The following is a 12,998-nucleotide window of genomic DNA, read 5'->3' on the forward strand; positions in this document are numbered from 1 at the left end:
CTGCTGGTTTTGTGAGAAATTTTCCTCTCCACAGTCCTGAGAATATAGATGGCTGGAACATCTCTCTGGTGGGTTTCCCCTACTGGATCCATCTACAGGAAATAACCAGAGACTGAATACTTTATATATGTGATGATGGGTGAATCTAGGTTATTCTCATACCTGCTTTCCTCTATAATCAAGAGAGGTCTCCTCTTACCCCAAGATGTGAGTGGCTGGTGGTCCTTCAATGTGGCGTCCTCGAACACATCTTGATGTCCCTCTAAATACTCACAGTCTTTCAAGGAAAAATAGTAAGCTCTCCTCTGCTGTATTTAGCGGTTACTACTCACCTGGGCTGTTACCTGTAGGAATCTCCTCTTTACACCGCTGATCACCCCTCACATTTGTCTCTGTAGTATTAATATTGGTTGGATCTACATCCGGATACAAAAGCTGTGAGACAAATATTGTAAAAGTCAGCAGACGGTTGGAGAAGTCACGTGGAAGGTTTTACATTACCTGAAAAGATCATTAATCATCATGACGACCAAAAATGACCTGACAGGAGTAGCTGTCAGAGTCATGTCAAAGTGCATGCACTTTTTAGGCTACAATTGGGTTATGTTCTAACTGACATTATTTGAGGTTCCCACAGAGATTCCTCTAGCTTTAGCTTCCTCTGCCTAAAGCGGTGTTCCATGTGTCCTCAGAAAAAAATGGCGAGTGCCATTGTTACTCTTGGCTATTTTTATTCCTTTCTTTGGAGATTGGGACATGGATGGGAATTTGAAGGAAAGAGGCAGAGTCTCCTACTGGAAAGTGAGATGTTATTTCTTTATGTGCTGCTATTGTAATGTTTTAGACATATGAGTGTGAGGTTGATTGAGATAAGCTGAACTCAATGAGGCTGGTTATTGAGAACAAAAACTAACTAGAAGCCTTCTGGTGGCTTCCCTACTGAGGGCCTTGCAAATGTCCCTGGTTCTCAATTCTGATACATGATTGGGGTCCTTGGGAAAGGCAGTGTGATAAAATTTTTAATTGGCTACTGAGGCTATCCATGTGAAACTCCAGTGGTAGTTTTTACTGAACTACCCTCTCTTGAAGAACAGGATTATAGTGAAGAACTAAGTGACAGCAATGATGAAGATATTGAAATTTAAGATGACTTATTCTGATCAAATATCACGAGCTGAGCTGAATTTATTTGGCATGAGATTTAGGACTATTAAAAAAGGCTTCAGCACTCCTCGCGTCAAGGCTGCATGAGAACGACGTGTTTGAAAAAGGAGCAAAGGTATCCTACTTACGATCCAGAGAAATTGCATCTCTGCAATACTTTAGAAGGGACAGTGGATTTTTGTATTGCCATAACATACATGGTTTAATGGTGGGATTGGGAAATCCAATCTATTACTCAACTGAATGGTGACTGTTTATCGATAGCTGAAAGCAGAACTTAAAGTGTGTCCTACTGCACAATGGCAGTTTATTTGGTGCAGTCCCAATTGGCCATTCAGTTCCTCTTTGTGAAGAATATGGGCACACAAAGAGAGTTATTGAGTTGTTGCAATGTCACCAACACAATTAGATCATCTGTGTTGACCATAAAATGTTATGCTTCCTTCTTGGTCAGCAACGCGGATACACCAAGTATCCCTGTTATCTGTGGAAGACAGACAGCAGAGCTTGTGAGAAAACATTAGGTGCAAAGGAATTGGCCTCCAAGATCTGGCATCAAGCCTGGTGATCCAAACATTCTCCATGAGCCATTTGTTGACAGAAAGAACATTATAATACATTACTGCTAAACAAAGCGATCATAGTCCATAGCAAAGCTGGCGACCATTACCATGGCAATCCATTGGCCCACCATCATAACCTTACATGGTGGTGGGCCGATTACATTGGAGGAAGTGCCCTTCTGCTGTGAACCCCTTACATGCCATGATCAATATTGATCTCAACCAGACCCAATTTTAAGGGACCTCCCAGACTGGCAATGCAGTAATTGTAAATTTTGAAGTCCATCTCCTATTAAGTAATGCACTCAGTGTAGTAGTCACAGAAGACTGAAAGTAGAATGTTATGTGGCTAATTGGGAACCTTACAATTTTAGACCATGGTCCAATTCAGTTTCAAGGTCAGGGGGAACCATTGTGTCCCTCACTCTTCCATTGAAAATCTCACATGGAGGTGTGGATGTGGATATAATCAAGAGTGGCAGAACGGACCATGTCTAGATTGTAGGTACAATAAACCTAGTTGGCCAATGTTTGCTCTTAGTTTCAATATTCAGCTTTCACCCCTCCACCCCTATGCGTTAGAGAGTTCCCAGTCTACACACATACAACAAATGTTCCACAGGGAGATGGGGACAATGCTCCAGTGAGACAGTCAGTTAATACCCACTTTTAGCCATCTCTTCACAGAATACGCATAATTAAAACTAAATTTTATTCAAATTTATTAAAAATTAGGGCTAGAAACACATCAGAAGCTACATGGTACCCACACACGGGGTTCAGGAAGTGTAGGGCGTAGACTTCAGGACATACACAAAACAGATAGCTACATAGACAAACACATTTGATTTAGTGATAGGGGAATCCAAGATGAAGGAACCACTATTCGATATACAGAACCCAATAACCTATAAGCCGATAATTAGTATAAAGGAAGGCGTCTGACTTAAAATTTACAAATCCTAGCACAGAAATGTTATTCCATCCCCCTTATTAGCATAGAAATACAAACATCTGTAAGAAGTCACTAATAAGGGAGTGAAAGTTTTCTTGTCCCTGAATTAGTGTTTGGGGTTCACCAGGCCAGCAGTGTTATTTGTGCTATGGATTTCTCATACTGCCCACTCACGCATAAATCCTCATGAACAATTTAACCCTGTATTAAAAGTGTCAAAAGTTGCTATGAACTGAGGGGGCGTGGCTTGGAGAGGCATCAGGACAGCTGCTGCTGCTTAAGCTCCATCCAGCACAGGCACCTTGCAACCATGTAAGTGACAGCTGGCGGACAGAAAACACCTTGATAAGCTGTGGGATCATAACTGGAGCACAGCAATATCAAGGAGAAGGACCTCCAGTGCCAAACTGACCAGGCTGGAGGAGGTTTTTGTAGCGCATGGCTCCCTATCTGAAATGGCCGTGGAGGACACGCCCACCAGCGGCTCCCTGGAAGGAGAACTGAATGAAGCCTTGGTCCCTGTGCATGGAGGTGAGCTGGGAGACACTAGAGCAGCAGTGGGAGGAACAGCAGAATGCATGCAAGCAGGGAGGGAGGCAGCGACAGAGAAGGGAGCAATGGCTGGGGGCACTACATTAAAGCACATGTGATTTACTCTTCCTTAGTCAGACCTCATCTGGAATACTGTGTCCAGTTCTGGGCACCCCACTTTAAAAAAAGACATTGACAAACTGGAACAAGTTCAGAGAAGAGTTACCAAGATGGTGAGCGGTCTGCAAATCATGTCCTATGAGGAACGGTTAAAGGATCTGGGAATGTTTAGCTTGGAGAAGAGAAGGCTGAGAGGAGACTTAATAGCAGTCTACAATTATCTGAAGGGCTGTCACAGTGCAGAGGGATCAGCCCTATTCTCATCTGCACAAGGAAAGACTAGAAGCAATAGGATGAAACTGAAAGGGAGGTGACACAGATTTGATATAAGAAAAAAAACTTTCTGACGGCGAGGGTGATCAATGAGTGGAACAGGTTACCACTGGAGGTGGTGAGTTTTCCTTCAATGGAAGTGTTTAAACAAAGGCTGGACAAATATCTGTCTGGGATGATTTAGTGATCCTGCACTGAGCAGTGGGTTGGACCAGATGACCCTGGAGGTCCCTTCCAACTCTACCATTCTATGATTCTATGATCCAAGATTACGCTGGACACGCTGTCTCAAAAGTAACCCAACACCCACAGACAGCCCTGAGAAGCAGCACCAGAAAATGTCTGCAGAAGCTGATGCAGACGAGCATACTCTATGGGGGCATGAGCATGAGAAAGAGGGAGAGGGATTTGACAAACCTTTCTGCCTCTAACAAGCCTGTTTCAGAAATGTATATAAAAAAAATTGTGATGGTGCTGTGAGAAATCTTCCAGTCAGATATGAAGAGTCTAACATCCTATGTGAACACCTCCGTCCTGGACGTCAATAACCGTATGGACAAAACTGAAAACAAAGTGGAGGAATTAGTCAGATCACACAATGAACTGATAGACACTCATTATGGCCTAGAGGGAACTGTCACTATACTTCAAAACAAGCTAATTGATCTGGAGGACAGAAATAGACATAATAATCTTTAGAGACGAGGCGTATCTAAGAAAGTTTCCAACACTGAAATCCTGGAGTTTGTCACACGTTTCTTACGCAAAATTCTCCCGAATCTTCCAGAACAGGAGATAAAAATCGATAGTGCCCACAGACTGCCTCTCCCACGCTTTCAAAAGAAAACACCCCCAGGGATATTATAGTGCGCATACATTTCTACAGCACTAAGGAAGCCCTTATGAACACTGCAAGGAAATTAAAGTCACTTCCAAGCCCCTATGCCGACATCTGTCTTTTTGTAGACCTTTCGCAGGCCACTATGGAGACGAGACGTGGCTTTGCAGGAGTGATCTTCAGCCCTGAGAGAGGCGGGCATTCCTCACAGATGGGGGCTTTCCTACAAAAATCATCGCTACTAAAGAGTACACCACCCATGTTATCCATAACCCTCATTCCGCTAGAGAGGCCCTGAAAACATGGGGTATTTCTATCCCAAGTCCTATCTTCTTCTCCTCCACTAAAGCTGGCCCAAACAGTTGCAGAATCCAAAGCCAAAGGGATGACTCTTCTCTAAAGTGAAGATACTGTTCTTGGTTGTGTTCCATTCCTTTTGTCCGCCATGGAATGCGATGATGTGTGCTTGCCCACTCTGGTGACTTTTTGTCGGCCAAATGAATATACAAGCGTCAGCTTGTCGTAACTTTCTCTTTGGCGTTTGTCTTTTTTTCTTTTCCCCTCGCAGCATAATTTTGACCGACTGAATGAGAACTATGTTCCATTATGCTTTCTATCTCTGGCTCATTGCAACAAAAATGTGTTCTTTATGGCAAGGACTTTGTATCTGGCTTATCACAGCATTTGTTTGAAGTATCAAATGTAGTATTTGTTGGTTTCTACTGTTATTTTTTTTAGTAGGCATCGCTAGATTTCTCTGGGCTCCTGATCCCTGGCTCCAGCCACTACTACTACGAATATGGCGGCGAAATTGATGTCTCTGAATGCCAACGGTCTGATTCCTCCATATAAAAGAAGTTCCGTGTGGAAGGAGACAAACCGTTTCAACACGGATATTGTATGTATTCAAGAGACCCATCTATTAGAATCAGATAGCCCGAGAAGGTTTCAGAGAAAATATCTCCAGATTGTTGACGCATGTGCACAAAAGAAAGACGCAGGAGTTATGATTGCGTTTAAAGATTCAGCCATTTTTAACATTGACAAACAAATTTGCGATCCAAAGGGGCGTTATATTGTGTTGGTGGGATTTCTTAAAAACACTCAGGTCACAGTGGTAAATGTGTATGTCCCAAATTCAAAACAAATCAATTTTCTGAATAGACTCACAAGAAAAAATAAATAAGGTGGCGAAGGGTCCGGTGATCGTGTGCGGAGACTTTAATCTGGTACTGGAGAGATCTATTGATACAACCAACCGCGGTGGGAAAGGGGGAGCTTCTCTGGGTACCTGGATATGTAAAGTTGCGTTTTTTAATACTTTTGGTGCCTCAATGCTTCTGCAAGGGCAAACTCCTACTATTCTCCGTGCCATAAATCCTTCTTCCGCATAGATTTATGTTTGGTGGACAAATTCCTTATCACCTCAGTAATTAAATCTGAAATAGGTACAGTCACATGGTCGCATCAAGCCCCGGTAGTAACGCCATTATCATTTGGCAGCCATCGCCACCAGAATAGTCTATGGAGAAATAATACATATTTGATGAAATTACCCAAATTCAGTAAAGGCATTCCATTGGCGCTAGATTAATATTTCACCCTAAATAACATGCCTGATATTAACCCCGTTACCCTTTGGAATGCCCATAAGGCCTATATGAGAGGAGTACTTATAAAACTGGGAGCTAGGTACAAAAAAGATAAATTAAAAAAAGCCAACTACAAAGCTCTACAACTCAAAAATCTCATGAATTATTTAAAACAAGACTAGAACTCCGCAAAGTATTACAGGGGAATTATGATATACAGATAGGGGCTCACTGAGCAAATGTTTATTCGTCTTTAAATAAACCCTCAAAATGGATGGCCAATTTGGTAAAAGAGAACAGCTAAAACTAATATTCTGTATGTGTGGAACTCAAAAAAATAAGGAATTCAAATTAACTCACCCAAAACAAATAACGGATGCGTTCTGTTTATTTTCCAGCAAACTATAAAATTTGAAAAGCGATTCCCAACTTAAGCAACCAAATAGCGATATTATAGATAAATTTCTGAATAAAGTAATTCTCTTATTGCCAATTTAGACCGTTCAATAACAATCTCTAAAGTATTAGAGACGGCTTCCTCTATGAAAAATCAAAAGGTGCCTGGTCCACATGGGTTCTCTGCTGAATACTACAAATTGTTTTTGCAGTCTTTGTCTCCTTATCTGGTAGAAACTTTTAGTACAGCTATGAAAAAAGGCTCCTTTCCCGAGGAAATGCTCCAGGCTACCATAGTAGTATTGCCTAAACCCGGTAAGGAGCCAAACGATCCAGCAAATTTTAGACCAATCTCTTTGCTTAATACAGATGTCAACATTTATGCAAAAATACTTGCAAATAGGTTGTTGAACATTCTCCCTGGTATTGTTCACTCTGATCAGATTGGTTTTGTTAAGGGGCAGCAGGCCTCGGACGGCACAAGAAAAATTCTCAAACTGCTCAATTCATTGAAAATCTCCAGGTCCGCAACAATTATTCATGTCGTCCGGGCCCTATACTTTTCTCCCACAAACAGTACGCATCAGGGCTGTCCGCTTTCTCCAATTTTGTATGTTCTTATGGTGGAACCACTGGCTGAACTAATTAGGTTCTCTCCCGACCTGAGTGGAATTCCCCTGAACTCCCGCCAAAACAAGATTGTTGTAACACGGTCACATCCACTTCAGCCTTTGAGGGTGGCCTGTCAGATTCTCAAGTAATTTAGCAGCGTCTCTTTTTTGAAAATTAATGTAGATATATCATTGATCCTGGGCATAAATGTCCCATACGATTTAAAACAAGCAACTCAATGGGTTTTCCTTTTCAAATGGAGTGATGATAATATCCTGTATTTGGGTATATCTCTGTTAGCGGATGTCGACAAACTGGAGAAAGTTAATTTTATGTCCCTACTTGAATCTACCCAAAAAGAGCTTAATCACCTGTTGAATTTGAACCTTGCTTAGCTCGGCACGAAATGAAAGTCCTGCCAAAAACCATATACCTTTTCAGAGCCCTGCCAATCGCAATATCTAAAACTACTCTTATAAGATGATCTGTGCTTGTTTTGGGAGGAAACAAACCCCGTTTGGCTTTGTCAATCCTAGCCATGCGCTGCAGAAATGGGGGAGTGGACATACCCAATTTAGAAAAATATTTTAAAGCCACTCTATAGAAGAAAACCAGAAGCTGGGCAAAAAATGGAAGTGCCATGGCCTGGGTGGGTATGGAAAAAGCTTTGTAAAAATTCCTACAGGGAATTTACTACTGTATGCAGCGTCATTAGAAGCAATGCCAGAATTCTCAGGGCTAAGAGTTCTTGGTAAAAACCTTTTTCTCCCTGTGGTGGCGTCCCTGCAAGTTCAGAAGGAGCTCACAAGAAAAGCTGCCACATATGATATTTACAAGTGTCCCACCCTGCCTCTTGAAATATTAAGTTTATTTATCCCAGACGTAGAACTAAGAAGATGGTAAGAGGGGAGTATGATAAGGCTGGATGATTTATTATCTGGAGACTTAAAAACTTTTCTAAAAATTTTTGCTCCTAATGTAATTTGCCCCAGAAGGATATATTTAATTACTCTAGAGTCAATTTTTTTCTTAAAAAATTTCCTATATATAATGTAATCAGGAAGGTATAGATCGGCGCCACCACACAAAGATCAAGAAGTCTCAAATTAGGGATTTTACTCAACTGGTGCAAAGCGGGGTCCCCACAGATGGGGGAGTTACCCGCTTGCACCGATGATCCCCGTTAGCCTGTAGAACTATAGGTGTTTTATGCAGGATCCCTGAAATCCTTGGTCCAAGGAGATGCAGCAGTAGGAAATCGCCCCAGAAGGTATCAGACCCAGCAATGGGGAAAGTACAATGTAAAGGAAACAAAAAAGCTCCTTCTGCGCTCTTTTAGGGGTCTTGCAGTCCAAACGAGAAAACTATCAAAACTCCACAATGTGTAGCAGAGTATATTTATTCGTAGAAATAATACATGAAATCGGTATAATTTTGTTTTCTTTACACTATATATAATGTAAAGATTCCCGCTGAAAATCTCAGTAAGATTATATCGGAGCCCATCAAAGGGAAGTCAGAGACTAGATTGTTTTATGATATTCTGACAGGTAACAATAGATTGTCCAAAAAGACGCATATGCTGAGTTGGGAAAAAGAATTAGGGGAGGTCATACCTATTGAGGTATGGGAAAAAATCTTATAGACAAGCGTGCTAGGCATCTTGGAAGTACAAATGAGAATTAATAGGAGGTGGTATTTCACCCTGAGTCTACTAGCTGTCAGATTCCATAAGGACAACGATGTATGTTGGAGAAATTGCAATCAGAGGGGCACGGTTACTCATATATTCTGGGCATGCCCTAAATTAAAGGATTACTAGTTAGTTATTCTTAATCTTTTAGATGATATGTTGAAGATCCGTGTTCAGAGAGTTGCAAAATTGACCCTGTTATTAGTAGAACTGGATAGATACCCACCGAATACCAGATATTTGTTGAGCCATGTGTTACCATGCAGCACGGCGCGGGGTCCCGTGGTCAGCGCGCGACGCTCTGGCTTTGGCTCCGGCGTCCTGGAGCTGTGACGACAGATCTCTCCCGGCGATGTGGGGCGGCCGGTGTGCGGCAGCGTGGGCAGGTCCGCCCGTAGGGCGCCGCCCACACCCCTTCCTCTCTCTTGTACTGTGAGTGGGGGAGTTGGCTCCTCCCACTCTCCGCCCCGGGGTAGAGTCTCGCAGTTATAAGGCTGGCAGTGACCTGAGCTCACTGCCAGTTATTGGTTCTGTCATCTCCTAGTTAGTTCTGTCTGCAGTTCCCTCCAGTCAGTTCGCTAGTCTGCTCGTCAGCTTCCTTTCCCTAGCTTGTCTTGTGCTCAGCATTTTTCTGTGTGGTAACTCCATCTGCCTTCCTTGTCGGCACTCTGTCCCCCGTTAGTTAGTTCATCTAGGTAGTCGCCAGGTCCCTAGCCAGAGTAGGGACCGCCGCCCAGTTGTCCGCCTGGGGTTAGCCAGGTCGAGGCAAGTAGGCAGGGACAGTGGGGTGCGGTAAGTTCAGGGCACCCCATCTGGCGCTCGGGGGTCAGAGTGCCGTAACACCATGCCCTAATGACAGTAAAGTCAATTATCGCTAAGCATTGGAGGGGGCCCGACCCTCCGACATTTGAAGAGTTTAAAGACCGTATGGCTGAGCAGAGTATATTTGAAAAATGGTTGGCACTTAGGGATAATTCTTTAAAAAAATACGGGGAATCTTGGGATGTGTGGAGAAAATCTATTGCTTGTTAAATGTGGTGATTTAAACTCACTGCCAAGTTTAGTTTAATTTATGTTAGTTTCATCAATGCCATTTCAGTTTATATGATTGTCAAAAAACATAATACGATATGCCATTTGCTTTTTTTCTTTCTTCTTTCTTTCCATTATCAAAGATCAGTATAATATTTATTTTATGTTATATACTAAAAAAACATTTCTGTGCAGTTTTCTGTACGGTATATCGAGAAAGATGGTATTCCAGATCTGTCAATTTGGATGTAATTGCCCTGTGACACATATCCATCAGTATTATGTCTGTTATCACTAATAAAGATCTAATATTCAAAGAAATTGTTGTTATGAATTTATATATTTCTATGGCTTTATGACTTGAAATTGCCTTTCAATATTATAACTTTCCTATCTGTTATGATGTGTCCATGACTAGAGAAATGCTTGGCCACAGGTAATTCTGTCTTTCTCTGTTTAATAGTGTGGTGATGAAATCTCATCTTTGCTTTCAGTCTTTGCCCTGTTTCTCCAACATAAAGGCCCCCAACAGGACATTTACTGCACAGGATCAGGTATACAACATCAGACATGGAACATGTGAATGTCCCGGGATCTTAAAGTCCAGTTGTGTGTTGGGGAGTTGTATCCTGTCCGCGGTCAGTATATGTGGTCAGTTTTTAAACTGGCACTGTTCCTAATAACTCTGACGGTTCTGGTTATCTGAGGTCTCTGCCAACTATTTGTAATTTACAGCCAGATGTATTTGGCATGGTTATACTCCCCATATTCTTGTAAGCTCTCATTTATTATTGTACTAGTGATGTATATATTCCTTACAATTTCAAGTTCTCCTTAAAGTTAGCTCATTGCTTAGTGCTGAGAAGATCTAGATAAAAAATCCTATAAACACCTGACACTTTTACTGAACCCCACCATACATCTGGGTGATGTTATATTGGCTAGCTGTCCATAGAAGGTCCAGTAGGAAACCTCTTGTCTGAGTGGGTTATGTTCTAACTTCTCTGATGGCCACATAGCTGCAGGTCTAGAAGCCGGATATAGATGTTAGATGGCGGCTCAATGACCCCTCAGGAACCTCATACACATGTATATCCGGCGTGGCTAGACATGCTGCACGTTGTCTCAGTGGAGTAGATCAGCGTCTACCAGACACATCCGCTGTTTGTCTTGGGGGATATAAAGGAGCAGATAGATATAAATCCAACCTGTTGGCTTCTTATTCCCACCAGCAGTCTCCACCGCCAGAAAACTGGAAGAAGATCCCGACAACATGTAATGTCTCTGGTCAGCGGTAATCCTGCCATCTCCACCGGCCTCATCACACAAATAGAGGACATCTAATAAGACTGAAGACAAGAGCTTCACAGCCTTCTAAAGATCAGAGGGACATCTCCATCTACCTGGTGGTCCTGTGGAAGAAGAGGACGGGGACATCTCTCTGGTGGGCTTCTCTTACTGAATGGAACTGGAGAAAACACAGACAGATATTGAAGTCATTCTTCACATACAGATAATAAAGTTCCCATGTATTTAGTCCTGTCTATTACCTGGTGAGGTGACTGGCTGGCGGGTCTCCATCATGGCGTCCTTGTACAGATCCTTGTGTCCTTCTAAATACTCCCACTCCTCCATGGAGTAATAGACAGCGACATCCTGACACCTTATAGGAACCTGACAATACAATATACAGTCATCACCCAGAAGCCTCCAGTGCTGTTACTGTATAATGTCCCAGCATTCCCTGCAGTGTCACCTCTCCAGTCAGCAGCTCAATCATCTTGTTGGTGAGTTCTAGAATCTTCTGTACATTGATGTCCTCCTGTATCAGTGGTTGAGGTGGGGGCCCTGTGATTGGGCTAAGGGGCCTCCCCCATTCATCACACACAGGGGCCCGACAGCCATTACTAAAGGTCTTCTTCACTACTGTGTAATCCTATATATGGGGAGACATTAATAAATATCACTACAGACATTTCCAGAGTCCATCACCTCTCCAGTGACATCATCTATTACCATAGATAAGAATGATGTAATGTGACATCATCAGAATTACTCCCCTCTCAAGTGACATCATCTGTAATTACCATAGATAAGAATGATGTAATGAAATGTCATCAGAATCTCTCACCTCTCCAATAAGCTGGAAGAGTATCTCTAGGGTGAGATTCATTACACTTTCTGACATCTTATTTCCGACCTTCTTCATCTTTGATGAATGAATCATTTAGGGATCTAAATAGGAAGAATATGAACCAATGTAAAAGCTATAAAAGCACAAAAACAACAACATAAAAATACATTTACTGAAGATAATTAGGGGAAATATTTAAAAGTGTTTTCTCATTACTTAAAATTCCTTCACAGCCCCTGTGTCCTTCCTGGTTGCTGCTGACCGGGACATGTGACTGCTGCAGCTAATTACTGGCTATGAAAGATCATTGCTGTGGCCAGTGATTGGCTGAAGCAGTCACGTCTTGGTGAGCAGCAATAAAGAAGGGCAGAGTGGTTGTGAAGCAAGTCATGGGAAAACCCCTTTAAGAAGATATTAAAGGGAATATGTTTTGTGAGTTTCATGAAGCCCGAACTACAGACCGCACAAAATCCTGAGTGCAGTCACGTGTATAAGCCAAATGAAGTGAGATGGATTAAGTGAAGCAGGCAGTTATACATGGCTGTTCGACGGGGTAAGAGACAGGTAGGCCACATTCATTGCCTAAATACCTGACCTGACTCCCACGCCCCGACTCAGATACCCCTCCAACCGTCCGAAGCCCTGCAGACACCTCCATCTTCACCTGCTAACTGAAAGGGTCCGGCTGATCACCAGAAGAAGAAATGACACCAGCTTCACTGATCTGCCAGCCATTGAATGGCACCGCAGCCCCCCCACATACTGTACCACGCTGAACCTCTACTGAAGACGAACGCCAAGCCCCTACAGCTCCAAAACCCCAACTTGCGGCCTGCCAAGGCTGACCTGACCCCCATGTCCATGCTCTGAGACCACATATCCACCTGACCATCAGGAGAAGAGACGACAAAGGCACCGCTAATCTGCCAGCCCTTAAAAAGACTGCTTCCTCTCCCCACTGCTTGTGCTTCATTTGCAAAGGCTACATCTACACTCCACTGCTTTTGCTTATGCTTTTGCTTGCTCTATCCTCACATGCCTCATCATCATCTACAAAGACTGCATCTCTACTCCATTACTTGCATATGTGTTGCT

The 12,998-nt window shown here is 42.7% G+C and overlaps 1 protein-coding gene across 11 annotated transcripts in view; it reads right to left on the reverse strand.

The window, feature by feature from the left end:
• The window catches only part of LOC136629129 (zinc finger protein 585A-like), an 80,289-nt gene that overhangs the window by 18,488 nt on the left and 48,803 nt on the right, over positions 1–12,998 (reverse strand). For 7 of the 11 annotated variants that reach the window (XM_066605270.1, XM_066605273.1, XM_066605271.1 and 4 more), the window contains 6 exons: positions 11,901–12,004; positions 11,526–11,705; positions 11,320–11,443; positions 11,173–11,237; positions 333–435; positions 1–92 (listed from right to left, as the gene is read on the reverse strand). The exons of 1 other annotated variant lie outside the window; for it this stretch is intronic. In XM_066605270.1, coding sequence (XP_066461367.1) covers positions 1–92; positions 333–435; positions 11,173–11,237; positions 11,320–11,443; positions 11,526–11,705; positions 11,901–11,996 — 660 coding nt within the window. In that variant the 5' untranslated portion in view covers positions 11,997–12,004. Of the gene's footprint in view, positions 93–332; positions 436–4,023; positions 4,048–10,977; positions 11,123–11,172; positions 11,238–11,319; positions 11,444–11,525; positions 11,706–11,900; positions 12,005–12,998 lie in introns of those variants that run through there. 3 more of the 11 variants (XM_066605272.1, XM_066605274.1, XM_066605275.1) reach the window with 3 other exon arrangements.

This window comes from Eleutherodactylus coqui, chromosome 5 (assembly GCF_035609145.1).
Source record: "Eleutherodactylus coqui strain aEleCoq1 chromosome 5, aEleCoq1.hap1, whole genome shotgun sequence".
Classification (NCBI taxonomy): domain Eukaryota; kingdom Metazoa; phylum Chordata; class Amphibia; order Anura; family Eleutherodactylidae; genus Eleutherodactylus; species Eleutherodactylus coqui.